The sequence below is a fragment of the Phyllostomus discolor genome, chromosome 14 (genome assembly GCF_004126475.2).
Source record: "Phyllostomus discolor isolate MPI-MPIP mPhyDis1 chromosome 14, mPhyDis1.pri.v3, whole genome shotgun sequence".
Classification (NCBI taxonomy): domain Eukaryota; kingdom Metazoa; phylum Chordata; class Mammalia; order Chiroptera; family Phyllostomidae; genus Phyllostomus; species Phyllostomus discolor.
Genome location: NC_040916.2, coordinates 9,045,038 through 9,064,668, shown reverse-complemented (window position 1 = coordinate 9,064,668; position 19,631 = coordinate 9,045,038). Strand labels below are relative to the sequence as shown.

The following is a 19,631-nucleotide window of genomic DNA, read 5'->3' as shown; positions in this document are numbered from 1 at the left end:
ACCTCACCCCCAGGGCCCCGTACCTGCAGTTTGGACTGGAGCACATGGAACTGGCTCTCCAGCTCTCTGTGCTGGGTCCCCAGGGTCCTCCAATCTTCCTTCAGAGCCTCGTACTGGCTCCTCCACTCTTCACACTTCTGCTCAGCCAGAGCCAGGGACCGCTGAGGGAGACAAGGGAGGGGGTAGTACCTTGGGGTTCCCCAGAGTTGTGCAGCTGGCTCCCAGAGCTGCCCTGGTGTGCCCAGCGCCAAGTACTATGCAGGTCCCCGAACCTGTGTGCTCTGCAGTTGCTGCTCTGCGCTCATTTTCTCCTCCAGCACTTTCTGCAGTGATTCCTTGGCTTTCTGCTCATAGCTGTTTTTCTGGTCTTCCATCTCCATTAGCACCTTTTTCATTCCCCAAGGGGAATAATTCTGTAAATTTGATGCAATTCAACATATACACATTAAGTTTCTGTGTGCCGAAACCTGAGCTGGGTTACAGAGATGAAAAGAATTTGGTCCTTGCCCGCAGGGCAGAGATACCAGTAATCCGGTGGAACTTTTCTTCTAGGCTAGAGGTGGGTAGCAAAGTCTCTCGGGTGATGTGCAGGGTGAGTGGGGTCAATAAACAGGGCCCTTGGCATGCTGGGCATTTCCCCCAGGCCTTCCATAGGCACTTGAAATCCAACATTTCCAATGCAAAATCATCTTTCTAAATCTGCTTCTTTCTCTTGGGCTTCCCCTGTCTCAATGACCAGCATCATCACCCACCCAGTCTCCCAAGCCCTAAACCAGAGTCAACTTGATTTCTTTCTTACTTTCTCCCAGTATTCAGTTGGTTAAGACCCTTTGTCAAGTCAACCTCCTTTACAACTCACACCTATTTCCTCTCTATCCCTATTGCCACTAATTAGTTCAGACTCTAGTAATACTATTATATGGATTAATACAATAGTCTCCCCATCTTTAACACTTGCCTCCCTTCAAACTCTTTTAGTCCTGCAGCTACAGCATTCTTTCTAAAATGCAAATCTGATCACATCACAACCTGCTTAAACCTTGCTGGATTCTCAGTGTCCTACGGATCAGGTCCAAATTTCTTGGCTGGTTTCTACTTATAAGCCCAGACTTTCATTCTATGCTTGTTTCACCCAAGCTGAACTGCTTGCAGATTCCCTAAGCACTGTACTGTCTGGTCTCTGTCTTTGCCCCTAGAGCTGCTTCTGCCTCCTAGAGCATCCTCACCCACCCTTTTCATCTGGTTAACTTCTACTCATGCTCAAGATTCAGCCCAAGAATCATGTAAGTTCTGATAAATCTTAATTAATTATCCCTACCCCCAGCTAATTGTGGACTAGGTAGCTTTTCTTAGTGTTCACATAGTACCCCCTGTATGTCTCTACTTTTCCACTCTATCTGTCTCTCTTATGACACTGTAAACTCCTCAGGGAAGAGGCAGAGAGCATGCTTTAATAATTAATTAATGAATTAATTAATGATCTTTGTAGCTTCAGGGATCCCCAGTAAATAATATTTTAAAATTAATATATTTGCATTTAAAAATTCCTCCTGGCTTCAGGGTCATGAAAAAGACAAAAGAGCAATTTTGTGAATTCACTTGGGGTCTTGATGTCCCCATGCCTTTCATCTTTTTTTAAAAAGATTTTATTTATTTATTTTTAGAGAGGGAAGGGAGGGAGAGAGAGAGAAACATCAATGTGCTCTCTATCCCTATTGCCACTAATAGGGATAGTTGCCACTAATAGGGATAGGTTGCTGGGGGCTGTGGCCTGAGACCCAGGCATATACCCTGACTGGGAACCGAACCTGTGATGCTTTGGTTCACAGCCCACGCTCAATCCACTGAGCTACACCAGCCAGGGCACCTTTCATCTTTATGCCCTGTGATTTTGGGGAACACAGGCAGCTTTTACTGTCAATTCTGGATTACCCACTGGGTTAGAAGTAACCTAGATAATGCACATTTAGGGATCAATATGAAATCATTCCCATTTAGCTTTGTAATCATCTGAAAATTTGGATTAAACATGAATGGGTCTCGCCCTGGCTGGCGTAGCTCAGTGGATTGAGTGCGGGCTGCAAACCAAAGTGTCGCAGGTTCGATTCCCAGTCAGGGCACATGCCTGGGTTGCAGGCCATGACCCCCAGCAACTGCACATTGATGTTTCTCTCTCTCTTTCTCTTTCTCTCTCTCTCTTTCTCTCTCTTTCTCCCTCCCTTCCCTCTCTAAAAATAAATAAATAAAATCTTTTAAAAAATATGAATGGGTCTTATGTTCTTGGAATTTTTATTAGAAAGCATATCCAGGAATTATCGGTTGCAGTCCTACATAGGTATGTCCCAGTTATTGAACTTAACTCTGCTGGTCACTGGCCAGCTTTGTCCTCTACAGAAAATGAATTCATTGGCATTCGGGATTATATATCAATCTCTTGTGAGCTTGGTTGGCATCATTTAATTCCTAAGAGCCTGACAAAGGAGGTCATACTGAAAAAAACAGAAGTTGTGGATCAGCAAATCTACAGACTATAAACCCTTCTCCTGCAAGAATCCAACTGTGTGGCTTTATCTCCCTAACTCCAGATGGGAGCAGACTTCCTGTTCCACCTCATTCTCTTCCTTGACATGTCCCCAACTACTAGAAATGCATCGCTTCTCAAGTGAAAGCCAATTTCTTTCTATCTCTTGTAATCCCAAGTAAGGCCAATCAAGAGATTACTGAAGCTGAATAATAATGTCGCAGGGAAGGCGAAGTCACAGTCTTACTTTCTCCAACAGGTTGCTAAGAGATACAATTTGCCCATTGAGTGAAAATTACTTTGCAAAATTTCATTAGAACGTTCAACTCATCTGTTCAAAGATTGGGATCTGTGCAGGTCTACCTGCATGGTGTGAATCTTTATCGAAGGCTCCTCCCTACAGTTCCAGGTATTCTCAAGGTTGCCCTGGAGCCAGCGTAGTGCTTGGTGCTGAAGTTCCTTCCCAGGGTGCGAGGGGAAGGGCACTGGGAGAAAGAGAGAGATGGATGGACGAAGACCATGGACAAATGGTAAATTGGGGATCAAAGTGAAAATGGCAAAGTTACCCACTCAACTGGGTGAGTAGGAGTGGATGCCTTTATCTCTATCGGGTGGCATTTTTAGAGAGTAAGATTGAGGTTCAAGCCTTCTCCTTTAATTCTAGATTCCTGGGTTGGTAGTGTTCTCCAGAATGCTCACCTGGGTACAGGTATGCAGCTGGTTTTCCAAGGACCTCAGTTTGCCCTTCAGTTTGTCTTCATTAAGCTGTCCCTGGAACAAAAGGGGTTGAGTAAGTAGAGTTTGGGCCAAAGTATAGTGTGCAAAATATTTTGTTCCATATTCCTAGCCTACCACCTAGAACACACTCAATGTTTGGGGAACTGAACTCTTTCAAGAGATAGGGAGGAGAAGAGATGACAGAAGATGTTTGGGTAGAAGATGATCTTTCCCTCTTTTTCTGGAACAGGAGAAGGAAGAGTCAGCCTAAACCCCAAAGACCTCTTTCTCTTTGTACCTTGGGGTCTTCTGTTAATTGGCTCAGGGTATCTTGCTGTTGCAAGACATAGCATAGGAAGAACTCTGGGACTGCTCTGCTGTTGCTGGCCAGCAACTATAGCATCCTGGTTGCCAGGCAACACCTTTTAACACTTAGGTAGCAACTATGAATGAGTGGCCAAAGGGGAAGTGGAGGCAAGTCCCTCACCATTACAATCTAACAAAGAATTTAATACAGAAAGCTAAAAGCAAAGCTCACACGTTGACCCAGTAATCTAGAACCTGGTTTGATAAGGCTGCCAGGCGTCCCGAAAAACAAGTGAAATTATAATAGTGTGTGATGGGGGGAGCCCTTGAAAGTCTGTGTGTATCATCCCCACTAAGTAGGAAAAGGAAAACCTTGAGACTATGTATTTATCCCACAGCCTAGAAGGGAGAAGGGGAAGGGGACTACAGTGCCCAAAAGAAAAAGCCCATGATCAGCTTTGTTTAACTGCCTGCCTCCCGTCACATACAAAATGAGCAAGTAGAGTCTGGAGCAAGATAAGGATTCAGGCTAACAGACCCCCACCCATACTTGCATTTAGGCAGTTATGTCCCCGTGGAAAACTAGCATCATCTTTACCCACCAATCAAAATGGAACTCCCTCACCCTCATCGTGCCAAGTATGTAAGTCCTCAGAACAAAGGACTCTCTCTCTTCTCCTGCCACATGGGGGCCCTCTGGCCACTCTGGCCACCAGGCCCCTGACCACCTGGGCTCTGGCCACCCCGGTGCTGGCTATCTGGCTTCTGGCTACCCTGCTTTTGCCACTCCTGCTCTTGCCACCTTGCTTTTGCTCTCCCATTAAAACTTAGCACTAATAAACATTTTGTGCATGCTAATAGGTTTGCTGATCTGTAATTCTTTACTGTGTCGGTGAGAAGAACCAGGGTTTCTCCCATATCACTATCAGAGGTCCGCTTGAAGGAAAGCTACTAAGGTGTCATTTCCTTCTCTCATGACCTCTCTCTGCTCTCCATCTGGGTACTTCTGCACTCCTCACCTTCTCTCAGTCTTGTACATGGACCTTTACTTCTAAAATACAGGCCAATAAGATTAAAGGAGTCTTCCCTCCCAGGGGGAATATACATTCTTTCCCTTACCCACTGTTATGTGCTGAATTTTGGTCCCTCTCCCCCCAGTTCACATCTTGATATCCTAACCCCAGTGCCTCAGAATGTGACTGTATTTGGAGAAATGATCTTTAAAGAGGTAATTAAGTTAAAATGAAGTAATTAGGGTGGGCCCTGTTCTAATATGACTGGTGTTCTCGTAAGAAGAGGAGGTTGGTACATCAGGACAGCAGAGGGAGGACAGCCATCTCCAAGCCAAGGACAGATGCCTTAGGAAAAACACCCCAATCCTGTCAGCATCTCAGCCTCAGACTTCTAGCTTTCTGAATTGCAAGAAAATAAATTTCTGTTGGTTAAGCCATTCAGTCTTTGGTGCTTTGTTATGGTAGCCCTAACAAACTAATCCACTCCCCTCCCTGCCCCATCCCTCAGCTCAACATGAGAAAATCTTTAAGAAAGCAAGAAATGGAGGAGAGATATTAATGCAAGGTGTGTGTGTGTGTGGTGGGGGGAGTGGGATGGGAGGAGGGTGGTGAGAAGGTTTTCCAGAAAGCCACGTTCTATTTACTCATAAACTGGGTTTGTCTAAAGGCATTTGGGACATTGCGAGAGGGATGCTAATCGCAGGGGTGAGATTAGGTTTTCAGTATTTCCGCTGAGTAGCTAAAAACTTCCTCGCTGCTTTGTTCTTCCCTCCGCCTGTAGACTTGTCCCTTTCCCCCAGGTAGACGTTTTGTTCTTCTAACCCTGAGTTTCCTTTAAGGTTCCGTATGTGAGCGAATCAGGGAGAGGGGAGGGAAAACTGGCTTCCCAAGGAGACTGCCGTGGATCTCTTTAGGGGTAACAGCAACTGACTTTCATATCCTTTCCTGGCGTTTTCTAAGCAGGGCCTGTGGGACACTTGTGAGGTCTAGAAATTACATGTCTCCTCAGGCCTGGGGCACCATGACTCTTGTCAGGCGAGTTTCCAACTGTCATAATGCTTTCCAGTCTATAACAACCTGGGGGCAGAGGACGGGACTCCGTTTTGAGGTCTGACCCCCTCAGCGAGTTTCAGGGCACCTGGGTTAGGCAGGAAGTGGTATCTCGCACGCAGCTCCTGTTTTGCTCTTGTTTGGCTGATTCTTCTAACCAGGGGAACCAGGAGGTGCCCCCACCCTTTCTGCTTCCTGTATTACTCAGCTGGGCCTTGCAAAAGCAAAAGGCTTTGCCAAAAATAATTTTTCAAAGTGTCTCCTGCTATTAATGTTTTTCATAGTGCCTCCTGTGAGGGCTGAGAGTCAGGGATTTTGCACATACAATAACCACAGGCTTTGGGACAGATAAAGGAGATGGACAAAGACTTCCACTGTTCTGGGCTTTGGAATGACTGGTTACAGGGCTGCATTCCCTGGAGTGGCCTGTTCATTGTCAATGAGCTGCAATCCACTCCCTCCACACCCGTCTCCGGCTTCGGATCTTCTGACTCTGAGCATTTTCTTTTGCCTAAGCTCTTACTATGCAGATTGTAATCAAACCCACCGAGTTTAAGGTTTATCTTGCTACAGTTTGAAAAGAAAACAGACCAGCCCAAAGCAATATTTCTACATTTTCCCCAGTCTTCTACCCCTAGTTTACCTCTTCTAATTGTTTTTGTATTTTAGCCACACCCCAGATTACATTTCATTCATCTTGCAATACAAAACAATTCACGATAGCCCCTTGGCCGGGTTGGGGGGCGGGGTGGGGGAGAAGGGCCACCCAAGTCTGGGGTTTAAAAAACTCTTGTCTACAGCTCTGCCTTCCCAGACTTCGCAAAGGTAGGCGGTACAGTTGCAGCCAAGCTGTTGCAAATGGGTCATGTAGTTTCCTGGTCTGAGTCCCAGCTCGCCCCGCATGAAGCCTAGTGGTACAGTATGTGGGGAGAAGCACTGTTTACAGGCCTACTGTGAACTTTTATTGGGCAATCGCGCCTCTGGAGACCAGGGCTCAGGGAGCACAGTACCCCTATTTGGAAGCGGGAGCAAGGTGAAGGCCATACACACCTGGTGCCGGTCTGAGGGCTTCAGCGGCCGCTTCTGCTTGGCTTTCCCCTGCCTCTGTTCTTCAGAAACGCTAGCACCTCACCGCAGAAGTGCTAGCTCCCAGCTCATCTCTGCTCTAGCAGAGGTGGCTTAGGACTTGCAGCCAATCCTCTTCTGCACTGTCATCTCAAGATCTCATTTCTACTTTGCGGAACTTCAAAACACACTTGTGCCCCCTTCTGTTTTTGTATTGCCCAACACTGAAAGCTAGCTTTCTCTCCTGCCTGAACTGTCTCTGCTCTGAAGGTTGTACCCAGCTTAGGACTCTGGTAGTGCCTTAGGGCCTGTTGCATACAAAAGGCCCAGAGTCAGCTTGGAGGTTGGAGGCAATACAGGGAGCTGATCCTTGGAGTTCTATCAGGGCTTGCTGTGAGCTGCTCTGCATTTGAAGTTGAATATTCAAATCACGGAGGCCAGATGGGGGTGGGGGGTGGTGGTGGGCAATAAAGGCTTGAACTGCGCCCCATCCCTGTTCTGGCCACATCCTCCCAATTATTTTCCCCAAATACCACCATGTCACAGACTGGGGCTATCCTTTCATGGAAGCTGAGGTTTCCATGGAAGGAATAGAAGGCTGAATGGTCTTGTTTTGGGGGTAAACTAACTGAAAAGTCTTAATTGAAAAGTCTGAGACCATTTTTCTTAAAAACAGGAAGCTTGGGGGTTGGTGGGGAGGACAAAAAAGGGGAGGGTGAGTAGTGGGTGGGATGGAGAGAAGGGAGGGAGAAAACCACAGCCCGGGGAACTCCTGCCTGCCTGCTGGAGTGTGGAATGAAACTGCCCCTCAGAGTCTACATTGAAAATGCCTCTTAACGTCTCCCCTGCCCCCCATTCGCACCCAGCTTGCTGTCACTCAAGAGCTGATTCTGCCCTACCTGGGATATTTTAAGTATTCATCACCCCCACCCCCACCCGGAGCCAGGGTCCTCACCTTTTAAAATGTAGATCTCATCACTCTAACTGAGCATCTTCTGAGCATGGGCCAGATGCTGTAGGACTTTCTGAATAAAGCGTAATTCCATGGTTACCCTACTTAATGTCCATAGCGGTGTTTCCCAAACTAGGGATAGCACTCAACTCATGGATCTGAGATCTCTGTGTTTTCTTTCTAAAGTAGAGTCCATACATTATTTAAGGTTGAGATTACATGTTCAACAGTAAAAGTTTAAACCTCGCCTGGCTGGCGTAGCTCAGTGGATTGAGCGCGGGCTGCGAACCAAAGTGTCGCAGGTTCGATTCCCAGCCAGGGCACATGCCAGGGTTGCAGGCCATGGCCCCCAGCAACTGCATATTCATGTTTCTCTCTCTCTCTCTTTCTCCCTCCCTTCCCTCTCTAAAAATAAATAAGTAAATCTTTAAAAACAAAGTTTAAACCTCATAATTCTAGAGACCTGTCTGAGGTCATTTCTGGTCTTATCCTTTAAGTACTCTGACATGATCTCTTCATTTCAGCCACACTCTGCTATACCCAATGTTTTGTCATATGTGGGCCTGTAGTCATTCCGATTTCTTTATCCTTCTGCTTTTTCTTCCTCGTCATCATTCCCACTTCCATACTGGTAAATTCCTATTCATCCTTCAGGACCCAGCTAAAATAGTCCCCATCCTTTAGAACCTACCCTGTCCCATCTCAGGCAGGATAATTTGCTCTCTTCTCTTTTTGTTGTGTCACTTTGTAGACACTGCTGTTATAACTTTATCACAGTGTATTAGAGTTCTTTATTCCATGTCCCTCTCTTCCCTGCTGGAGTGTGAGCTTCTTGGCAGCAAAGACCCTGTTCCTCATTTTCCCCTGTAGCACAGGGCCCAGCACACAGCTGGGACTTATCACATGTCTGTTGAATCAATGGATGAGATGACCTCAATTTAGTTTAGCACTGAAAACCACCAGCATGCACAGATGTCTGCCTCAGGCTCCCTACTCTGATGCAAAGGTCTTCTTTACCAATCAGGAGTCCTAAACATAGACACCTAAACCCAGGTACAATGATGGATGTGAAGAGAGAGGGCTGAGCTTAGGAAATCTTTTTTATATCACTGCTAACAGCTCGGTTTGGTTCTATGCCCTCTCACTTCCTCTCTCTGTCTAAGCACAAGTCATCTGTGTGGTAGGTTAGATGTTCACAGAGGCCCGTGAGGGTGTGTGTTCTCTCTTTGCACTTGGTGCTGTATGCTCTGATGGTGTCAACCTGCTTGTAGCTCTGTAAACATACTAGTCTAGGGGTTTCAGTGTGGGGTCTGAAGACCCCTGGGAATCCCTGAGATCCTTTCAAGGAAGGTCTTCCTTTTTCTAACTACAGATCTGTTGGAGGACAGATTTTTGTCATATGCTTCAACCAAAACAATGTGTTGCAACAGATTGAATGCAGAAGCAAATATGAGACTGTAGCTGTCTTCTGTTCAGCCAGAGATTAAAAAGGTTTGCAAAAGTTTAAAGCAATGTGAGGCTTCTGGTCAAGGGGGAGGCATAAACACACACGCTTTGCTCCCTCACACAACCACAAAAAGGAATTACAACTAAATCTCAAAACAAATAACACAGAGAGCTGTCACAAACTGAATTGTATGGAAGTCCAATGACCAAGGGTTTAAAGAAGCCACATTCATCCAGAAGGGTAGAAGGAGCAGAGACTTGAAGATGGGGTGGAGAGGTGAAGAGATGCAGTGTGGTGTGGGAAGGTGGTGGCAGTGGTAGAACGGGCATGGGTGGTCCCACATCCATATGTGGTAGATAAAAATCAAGGGATACCTTGAGAGCGTGCGATCCCGGCAGCAGGCCAGACCTCAGAGCTCAGGGTTCCAGCACCAGGAAGATAAAACCCCATAACTTCTGACTGTAAAAACCAGTAGGGATTAGGGGAGTGGAAGAAACTGCTGGATTTTTCAGGAAACTTCACTTAACAGGCCTGCATGATCTTAAAATATATGCAAACCCACTCAGTCTGGGATTTAGCACCAGGGCAACAGTCAGAAGGGTACCAGTCCCACATGTGAAGTGGGCAAAGTGACAGGAAACAGGGTGAGTGAAGGACAACCCCCCTGAAGCCAGGCAGCAGCACAGTGCCCTCTCTGAGCCCTCCCCCCACACTGAGCCACAAAGCAATGAGGCACATTGCCCCACCTTGTTGATTACCTAAGACTCTGCACCACACAATTCACAGGTACCTTTTATAGGGAGTAAAAGCAGCTCTACTTAATACACAGAAACAAACACAAGGAGGCTGCCAAATCGAGGAGACAAAGAAATATGATCCAAATGGAAGAACAGAACAAAACCCTGGAAAAAGAACTAAATGAAACAGAGATAGCCAACCTATCAGATGCAGCGTTCAAAACACTGGTGATCAGGATGCTCAAAGAACTCATTGAGTATGGCAACAACATGAAGGAAGGAATGAAGGTTACACTGAGTGAAATAAAGAAAGATCTACAGGGAACCAATAGTGAAGGGAAGGAAGCCAGGATTCAAATCAATGATTTGGAACACAAGAAAAAAATAAACCAGAACAGAGGTATTCTTATTTAACCAGAACAGAAAGAAGAAACAAGAATTCAAAAAATGAGGATAGTATAAGAAGTATACTCTGAGATACTTCCGAGATATTATGAGATAGTATACTCTGTCCCAGAGTATAAGAAGACTCTGGGACATCTCCAAAAGAGCCAACATCTGAATCATAAGGATGTCAGGAGGAGAAGACGAAGAGCAAGAGCAAAAAATTGAAAACTTATTTAAAAAATAATGAAAGAAAACTTCCCTAATTTAGCAAAGGTAATAGACATAGAAGTCCAGGAAGCAGAGAGAATCCCTAACAAGTTTGACCCAAAGAGGACCACACCAAGACACATCATAATTAAAGTGCCAAAAATAAAAGATAAAGAGAGAATCTTAAAAGCAGCAAGAGAAGAGCAGAGTTACTGACAAAGGAGTTCCCATAAGACTATAAGCTGATTTCTCAAAATAAACTTTGAGGCAAGGAGGGAGTGGCAAGAAGTATTCAAAGTGATGAAAAGCAATGACCTACAATCTAGATTACTCTATCCAGTAAAGCTATCACTTAGAATGGAAGGGCAGAAAAAATGCTTCCCAGACAAGGTAAAGCTAGAAGAATTCATCATTACCAAGCCATTATTATATGAAATGTTAAAGGGACTTATATAAGAAAAAGATCAAAACTATGAACATTAAAAAGGCAACAAATTCACAACTATCAACAACTGAATCTAAACAAAACACCCTCCCCCCAAAAAACAAAAACAAAAAAGAAACTAACAACCAGAATAGGAACAGGATCACAGGTATAGAGATCATTGGAGGGTAATCAGCTGGGAGGGGGAAAGGTACAGGGATTAAGAAGCAATATTTCTGGGTACAAAATAGACAGGGGAATGTTAAGAATGGTATAAAAAATGGACAATTCAAAGAATTCACATGCATGGCCCATGGACATGAACTAAGTGGAGGGTATTGCTAGAGGGAAGGGGGTACTGTGTGGGGTGGGGGGGGGAATTGGGACAATGGTGATAGCATAATCAATAAAATATATTTTAAAAACTTTAAAACAATGTTACTCCTCTCGCTAATTTTAAAGGTATACTTATTTTTCATAAAAATATAATATTTAGGTAAACATGTAATAGATTTACTATTTTTGAAATTAATATATATTTTAAGATTCCTTGTTTAATTTCTAATGTGATAAATTCTAATATGGTAAATATAAAAAAATTGAAGGGATTTCAATACATTTTTTAAAAGAGTATAAAGGCGTCCTGAGATTTAAAATTGACCACTCCTTGTACTGGATTCTGTCATGTCTCTTTGTCTTTGCCTGTGCCGTACCCCCTGCCCAGAGTATAGTTCCTTCTTCCACATCTGCCTAGAAGATACTTATATAGCTGTACATACTTCCTTGGTTGTCCTCTTCCCTAGAGTTATTTATTCCTTCTTGTATACTACTATGTCCTGAAAGCATTTCTTTTACTTGTCCTGTCCCTGCATTATTTAATCATCTGTCTCCCCAACAAAACCACAAGCTCTCTAAAAGCAGGAACTCTAATTAATCTCATTATTTCCAGTGCTTGCTACAGAGTACATGATCTATGAATAGTTATTGAATAAATGGACTAAAATCAGGAGGTCTGAGTTTTAGTTCTAGTTCTGCCTCTAACCAGCAGTGTGACTTTGGATAGGTCACTTGACCTCTCTGACACTTAGTTTCCTCATGGGCAAAATGAGAAAATTAGACTAGGTGATCTCTTAGGTTCTTTCCCACTCTGACTCATGTCTGGGCTGAGTAGTAGGTGCATGCTGGCTTTGAGTTCATATTGGTGTGAATCCCATACAAAAATATGGGACATTTACCACAATTAGTAATAGTAACTGTGGTAGGATCTTCCTTCTTTTATCCTAATAAATTAAACATTGCAGATTCTTGCCGCTTTTGGTTCTGGGTTTTCCCTGGGTATGTACGAGCTTTGCCCTCAGTTGATGATCCTGGATTTAGCTGGGCTTTCCCATATATTCACTGGGGTCTCTAGGTCTTAACTATTTGACTTCTAGGTCTTGGGATCATTCCTTACCTGCTGCTTCTTCAGTAGTGAGAGAAAAAAACAACCCTTCTCTTGCTGGGAGAGTATGGAACGAAGAATGAGATGGGCAAACTTAGATGCTTGTGAGCTGTGTTCAGACAAAGGTTTCATTGTCCCTTACCTTCCAAGAACTATCAGAGGCCCGAACCAGGGTAGACAATAGGTCTTGGAGAATCACCATTTTCTGTTTTAGAACCAGCTCCCTTTGTAGGGCCTCCTGGGTAGAAAAAAATGCAAGAGGGTAAGGTTAATTAACCTAGAGGAGGAGAGAGCAGAGGAATGACAGAGCTGAAGGGGGAGTTCCCATGTAACTTACTTTGAGGTACTCAGAGAGCTGGATGATTTCCTAGGGAGAAAGAAGAAGGGTAGTCAAGAAGCTCCAGTTCTCCTGGAGGCCTGGACCATGGAGCCAGAGCCAGGGTGACTTGTGGACAGTATATTTTCCTTCCTTGGTTCAGACAGAGTCCCTCCAGCCCCTCAGGTCTATGCTCATCCAGGGAGAAGGCGCTGCCCCCCGCCACCCCCATCCTAGCTGAGTTTATCACGAAATTCCAGAATATCAGAGCTTGGAGGAGCTTATATACCATCCGATTCAACCCCCCACCCCCAGGGTAAGGATTTTCTTACCTTATCTAGAACTGCAACTCCATAGCTGGGAAGAGAAGAAATCAAAACAAAAATGACAATGGATCAAAGAAACATGTCAGGGGGCAGTGGGTTGATTCCACCTGTATTCTCTTCTGAAAAGGTGACAGGGTGGGGAAAATCTTCCCCTTTTTAAATTCAGGTGGGTACGGAAAGTCACTGTGTTTCCTCTCTACATAATGGGTGAAGGTATTCAAGTAAAAGCTTAGAAGAGAGGAATGGATGGGGTGTGAGGGAGTGGGGATCAGGAACATAAAAAGCACTCACTTGGTTTGCTGACTGGCATCATTCTTAATTGTTGGCTGTGCTTCTCTGGCCCTTGTCTGAGTGCCTGAGAGATGCAGGATAAGGTGATTCAGAACCAGGGGGGAAAGTGGGACAAGTGGGGAAGGGCAGGGATTCTCCACCACCAGCGAGCTGGGACTGCCAGTGGCAGGATTCTTTGCAGGCCTCAGGGAGGGAGGTTCTGCTCTTACCACGGTGGTGTTTGGGTGGCTTCTTGACGGGGAGATCCTGTGGTGGAAGGCTCCCAGCCTGGGAGGGGAGGTGACCTGCTAGATCCCTCCAGACGCCGGGGAGAGGATGATGCTGGTTTGGAAGGACCTCAGAGCTGGTCCCTGACACCTGGAAAGCAAGTGGGGGATGCTGGAAGCCTAGAGCCATGAGAACAGGATTCTCCAGCCAATTGCACAAAGATAAAGCAGTGATCAAATTTCAGGTCTTCAAAACCAAAGTAACCCCTTCAAGCCTTCAAAGTTATAAGGTTATTTGCTTTTGCCCTCCCTTGTCCTGGCTGGCAAGAATGGTCCTCGTCAGGCCAGGAAATAAGGTGCTGGGCTTGTCTCCAGTTACAGTACACCCTCCAGAGTCCCGATCTGCCTTGTTTAGTCTCAGTCACTTACGCAGCCCAGCACAGCGATGTGGAAGGAGAGCAGCCCAGCACAGCGATGTGGAAGGAGAACTGACCTGAGTGGGGAGCGAGGGCACCTGTGGCCAGAGCCTGCCCTTTCCAGGTCTGGGTCTCCTGTCCGTGTAATGAGTTTGGGGTGAATGAACTCTCAGGTCCCTTCCACATTCTAGAGTGGCTTCCTTCCTCTTAGTAATGGCTGGGATATCACTGAGGTGTATGTGAAGAGAAGGTAAACTAGGGAGTTGTAGGGAGGGATGTAACAGTAGTTGTCACAATTTAGTCTGCTCTTGTTATATTTTCTTCTTACACTTCAAAACCCTATGCTTGTGACATAACACTCAAAGGCTAAGAAATGCCTGTGGTAGTTAATCATGCAGACTGACTCAATCTCAATAAAACTTGCCATAACTGATAGGCTCAATGGAATTCTTTAGTTAATTGTGTTTCCTAATTTTCTTCTCCTTAATTTTTTTTTTCAACCAAAGTATTCAGAAATCTTCCTGCCTTAGAAAGTATGCAGTTTTTTTTTTTCAATAATTGGGCTCAAGGACCATTTTCTGAACAGTGCCTCCTATTGTGGACAACAGATCCACTAGTTCAGAGACCGTGATGAAATACCTACTCAGGGTGGGGCACAGTGCCAGGCATTTCCAGGGAATACAGTGGACCCAGCCCTGCTGTCAGCATGCTCATGACGCAGATAGGAAGACACGGACAGTTTGCTGGCCAAGCTCACTTTGATGTACCCTGTTGCTTTTGCCAACACAGCTTCCTCCCAGGTCAGACTAATGGGCACTCTAATGGTTACTTAATCTTAGAGGATTAATAACCTCATAAGGACCAAAAAGAGCAGATGTGGTCTGGAGAAGCAAGGGAAGGCTTGCTGGACTAGCTCAGGTCTTGGCTGAGTGAGTTTAGTAAGGGATGGTGCGAGAGAAAGAAGGTGGGCGGGTGCAGCAGCTCACAGAACAATAGAGGGCAGGTGTGTCTCTGCGTGTGTGTGTTTGTGTTTTGAGAGGGGCATCAAGAAGATTGGCCCCTGTACCTGGCATACGATAATCATTCAACAAATACTCATTGAGTGATGGATGAAGGGATGCTGTAGAAGATATGTAGATTGCCTAAATTTGAACTGATACTAGGAATCAGCTATGGAGTTGTTGTGAAACTTATTTTTCTCTCCTATAAGGCAAGTGCAAAACAAAAAGTAGCTGAACAGACAAACAGAAAACACAATGACAGAAATCTCTGAATGAGAAAGTGGCTGGCTAAGGGACACTTTACTACATGCCTGGGGAAGCAGCAATTCAGCTTAAATCACTTTTCAGTGGCCTTGAGCCCACCCATTCCCCGAGACAGCAGTGTGTCCCTCGACATGGCCCACCTGCTGCCTGGGGGCAGAGATCCTGTTGGCCCAAGACAAGGGCTTCTTGAGGTCAGTCGCCTGGCCTGTCCTCCTGGAGAGACCTTGCTCCCCAGTCCGGGAGCTGTGTGTTTTGTCTTTCTCCTCCACTTCGAGGTTCCGTCTCCTGAAGAACTGCTGTTGTCGGGCTCTCTGCAGCTGCTCCCTCTGCTGGGTCCTCGGCGTCTTCCCTACCTGGCGGCAAGTGGTCATGTTGGGGCGGCAGCGGCGGCTTTCACGGGTCTCCTGCCGGCGCTCACATTTGGCCTCATAGCTCTCAGCCCACCGGGCCAAGCGGGGGGAAGGCCTGGGGTCCAGGCCGATCATGATGAGCTCCTGAACACCTGTTGTGCTTGGCTTCCAGTTCCTGGAATAGCTGCTGGGGTCTGCCAAATGCCAAGAGGGAGGAGAAAGGGAGGGGTCAGGAGATGGACAGAAAAATGACGATCTCCCTGGACAAGGGGGCAGAAATAGTACATACATGTGGGTTGGAAAGTGAGGAGGTGATGATGTCAAACTGAGAGTCAGAACTCCAGGGTCCAGTCTCTAGCTGATTTCTGCTTTTCTCTGGCCTTTGTCTCTTCCTCAGCAAAGTGGAAAGGTCTTTCTGGCTGCCACGTCTTCATTGACCAAACATCTCACCCTGCCTCTAAGTCAGGGGATCATGAGAAATAATTGATAAACATATCATGAGCTTTTACCTTTTGGATGGCAAGCATGTGTTCATGTTCCAGGGACTCCTAGAGAACCACTTAAATTGGTTCCCTGTCCCCAGATCTAAAGGAAAAGCCAGCATTTGTACTGCTATCTTGGTCCAAGTTATTAAAAGAATGAGCAAGCGACTCTTCTCAAGGCCTGGAGGGGTAGTCAGACCCCTCCAAGATGTGGCCAGTTCTGAGACCAGCACCCACTGCTTTCTTCTTAGCCCTTAGTATCTAGCTTGTGAGCTGGGTCCTGGGCATGATTCAGGAGGGAGACCCCACCCACCCTCCTGATTCATCCAGTCATGATGTTCTGACAGTGGCCCATTGGTGCTCCACTCCCAGCCCAGACGCGGGCTCTGACTCTCAGTGCAGATCCTCTTGAATCAGTGTTGGCCAGTACCTGCCACTGGCCCAGAGCGGGCAAAGCCCATCTCAGAGCTTCCAGCTCAATACTTCTCTGGGCTGAAGGTTCTACTTTTGGGGGATCACCTTCCTGTCAGAGTTAAGTACAGTGCCAAGTCTGCTCCCCTTAGCCCGGACATAGACTGTACCATTAAAACCAACAACCAACCACCACACGGGTTATGCCTCGTTACGGCCGTGACAGACAAAAATGCAAATACAAACCCAAACAGAAATAATGACCCCGAGTCCCCAGGCTTTCACGCAGAGGCCACACTTTGTGGGCCCTTCACACGGCCTCGCCTGCTGTTCCCATGAGCCCCGGATTCTTCTTTCTTCTGTGCCCCCTCTCTCTGCCCTCCTCTCCCTCCCTTACCTTCTGCAAACTGGTTTATTCTGCAGAACCCTCTGAGAGCTTGGCTGAGCTGAATCCTGAGCACTAGAAATCCTGTGCTCGGCTTCCACTGGTCACGGGAAGGAGAGGGACTCCTGCTGACAGCTGCCACTTCCCTTCCTGGTCCCTCAACCTCACTACCCACCGCCCTGGGAAGTTTAGTTCCTGGGTCGGTCAGATAAGGATACCCCGACTTCACCAACAGCAGGTCTTTGCTGGCTCCGGCCCCTTGGGTTTATTTACAGGCCAAACAGACTCAAAGGGTAGCAGCCGCCTCTCTGCCCCTCTGGTGGAACTTGGCTGCCCATCTGGCTCCGTCTGGAATTCTCCGCAAGACTCTTGCTCTCTCTCTGATCATAGTACTCACTCCCCGGGGTAATGGGTGGGGTGCTCTCACTCCCTGAGAGGGGTCTTATGTGGTTAAGCCCTGCACTCTCCCAACTGCCTGAGCCTTGGATGGGGTGTAATCTGGTCCTGGGCAGGGCTGACAGCAGGCCAAGCTGTGAGGTTGTTGTCATGCTTGTTCTGCTATCCGGTCCCTGGCTGGCTGTCACCTTTCTTTGGGGCTTTTCTCCTACTCTGTAGAGGTCCCCTGACTTCCCACCTGCCACTTTTTTTTTTTTTTATCTAAAAGCTTAGCTAAGGACCTGAGAGGCCCACTCATACTAAGTTGTAAATGACTGCACGGAGGAGACTGGGATTATGTGCAGCTGAGCTCCCCGTCCAGAGCCTGTGCTGTGGCATCCCGTGCCGTAGTCCCTGGCTCTTCTGCCATGGGTGGGGGCGGTGGGGTTGGGGGGAGCCTGGCTCTGGGCTCAGGCTGTGTGGCTTCATGTTCTGGCTCTGCCACCTACTTCCTATGTGCCTTGGAACAAATGATTCAACATCTCTAAGCTTCAGTCTCCTCATTTATAAAATGGGAACCTATCTCATAAGGTTATGAGGATTAAAGAAAAAACGCATGTCAAGCATCTGGCACACAACACGCAATAAATGTTAGCTTTTTATACTAATAATAGACCTAGGCTATGATCATTCTTACCCCTGTCCTGCTGGTCTCGGCTACTGAAGATGCGATGCTGTAAGACACAGGCCCTGCACTGACCTAGCACTCCCAACACCAAGGTGCCCCATCCTCCAGTCCCTCCACCCCTTTTATCTCACGGAGGGGAGGCTGGTCCCGGAGGGGATCCTATTGACTACTCTGCTTCATCTGACCTCAGCCCAGAAGAAGAAAGGACTTGTCTCTGGTCTGGACACAACCACCTTCTCAATTAGGCATGGCAGGCAGGCAAAGAAGAGACAGGGGTGGAGAATCGGTGTCCAGCCTGCCTGCACCCCACCATTTCATGTGGGGTGTGCGGTCCCCACCCTGGGGCCAGGTTTGGCTCTAGCTAATCCACAGGCTGTACAGAGGAGGCGGACCCTCGGTTATGGAGCACCCTCCACCTCTCTGCTGTGATGAGGGAAGGGCTGTGTGGGGAGATGGAGTCTGAGAGAAGGGCTCTCTGGGCTCCACCGGGCTGTGTGCCCTAGTCTGCTGAAACACATGCTGCCCTGCTCTACCTCCCCAGGGGCACGTGTTAGGGCTTGTTACCCAGACAGGGAGGTGCAGTAGAAATGGCTCCTTAGAGAAGGGAGCATTCCCCGACTCCGAGGCCAGGGCACCCGGTCGTGGAGTTGTGGAGTCATACCCAGCTTTCTGGGATGTGTTGACTATTCTGATTTGCTTGGACATAAGAAACCATGTGGGAGGCTGACTGACAGGGGCAGGCTGGAGAAGAAAAAGGAATTGGTCCCCGAGTGGTTCAAAGAGAGGTCACTGGGCCACTGTCCGGGCTTTCTGGCATCTGTGGGGTGTCCCTTGGCAGCATGACAGGGCACAGTTGGAGCTCCGGAGGTACGTGGGATTGGCTGGAGACAGCTCTCCTTGCTGCCAGAGGAAGATATGAGGGTGCGGCCCCTCAACCGACAGCGGTTTGTCGCTGCCACCCCAAGCCTCTGCTCCCACTTCCCGGCTGTGTGTGCAGTGACTGGCTCCCCTCGTGGGTCGGCCTGTGAGCCCAGAGCTCGGTGTGCACTGAGGGGAGCAGGGCCTACACCTAAGCTGCTGGAAAGGCAGCTTCTTGTTTGGGGGGTCCCTGCTTTGGAGGGCACTGTAAAAGTTCATTTAATTTATGCCCCTGGCACTGGGTTGCCCGAACCCTGCCATTTGACTCATTCCTAATTTAATCTAATGTACGGAAGGGCGGAGCGATGGAAGCTCTACCGCTGTGCTGTAGCCAGTGGCTCTGGAAACCAACGCAGGGTGCTGTCTTGGTTACCCAACACTTAACACTCTTAAATTACACCATCTGCTCCGGTATCTCCCCCTTCAGCCCGGGAAAGCTTGGGTGAGGGAGGGTCTTCTGTTCCACCCCGGAATCAGAGGACCCCAACCTGAACACAGAAACATCCTCCTTTTCAGTTACCTTGGGTCCCAGGCTCCAACCCAAGCAGCTCAGAAAAATTTTCCAGCTCCCGGGCAGATCTTGGCTCTGGTCTCAGATGGGGCAAGACAGCAGCTGAGTAAAGTGCAAGCTCTCAGTCCATGGCTCTGGGCCCCCTTAGCATTTCTCTTCTTGGTACCGTGTTTCTTTTTGCACAGAAACCTTGCTGAAACAGGAAACAGACAAAGCCACAATGCTTGCTCACCCCAGTTCCTCTCTCCTCCTCTGCGGCACAATCTGAGTGGGCCCCTGAACCCCTGAGGCCTCCAGGGCTGGGCCCGGGAGCTCCTCCTATCAGTGGCACCCCAGTCGCCCTCTCTCTTGCTTTTGGGTTGGTCCGAGCACTTGGACAGTTTGAAGTCAAGATCCGTTTCCAGAAGTAGACAAGGATGGGTCT

General features: G+C 47.4%; 1 protein-coding gene across 5 annotated transcripts in view; it reads right to left on the bottom strand.

Annotated features, from left to right (window-relative positions):
* Nucleotides 1–19,631, bottom strand: part of TRAF3IP3 (TRAF3 interacting protein 3) — a 26,380-nt gene extending 6,749 nt beyond the window's left edge. The window contains exons 1-11 of one of the 5 annotated variants that reach the window (XM_036015443.1): nt 19,217–19,631; nt 15,727–15,894; nt 15,228–15,631; nt 13,410–13,557; nt 13,201–13,264; nt 12,916–12,940; nt 12,605–12,634; nt 12,410–12,505; nt 3,221–3,292; nt 273–413; nt 24–161 (exon numbers count right to left, since the gene is read on the bottom strand). In XM_036015443.1, the coding sequence (XP_035871336.1) occupies nt 24–161; nt 273–413; nt 3,221–3,292; nt 12,410–12,505; nt 12,605–12,634; nt 12,916–12,940; nt 13,201–13,264; nt 13,410–13,557; nt 15,228–15,572 (1,059 nt within the window). In that variant the 5' untranslated portion in view covers nt 15,573–15,631; nt 15,727–15,894; nt 19,217–19,631. Of the gene's footprint in view, nt 1–23; nt 162–272; nt 414–3,220; nt 3,293–12,409; nt 12,506–12,604; nt 12,635–12,915; nt 12,941–13,200; nt 13,265–13,409; nt 13,558–15,227; nt 15,632–15,726; nt 15,895–16,727; nt 17,113–19,216 lie in introns of those variants that run through there. The other 4 variants (XM_036015440.1, XM_036015441.1, XM_036015442.1 and 1 more) reach the window with 4 other exon arrangements.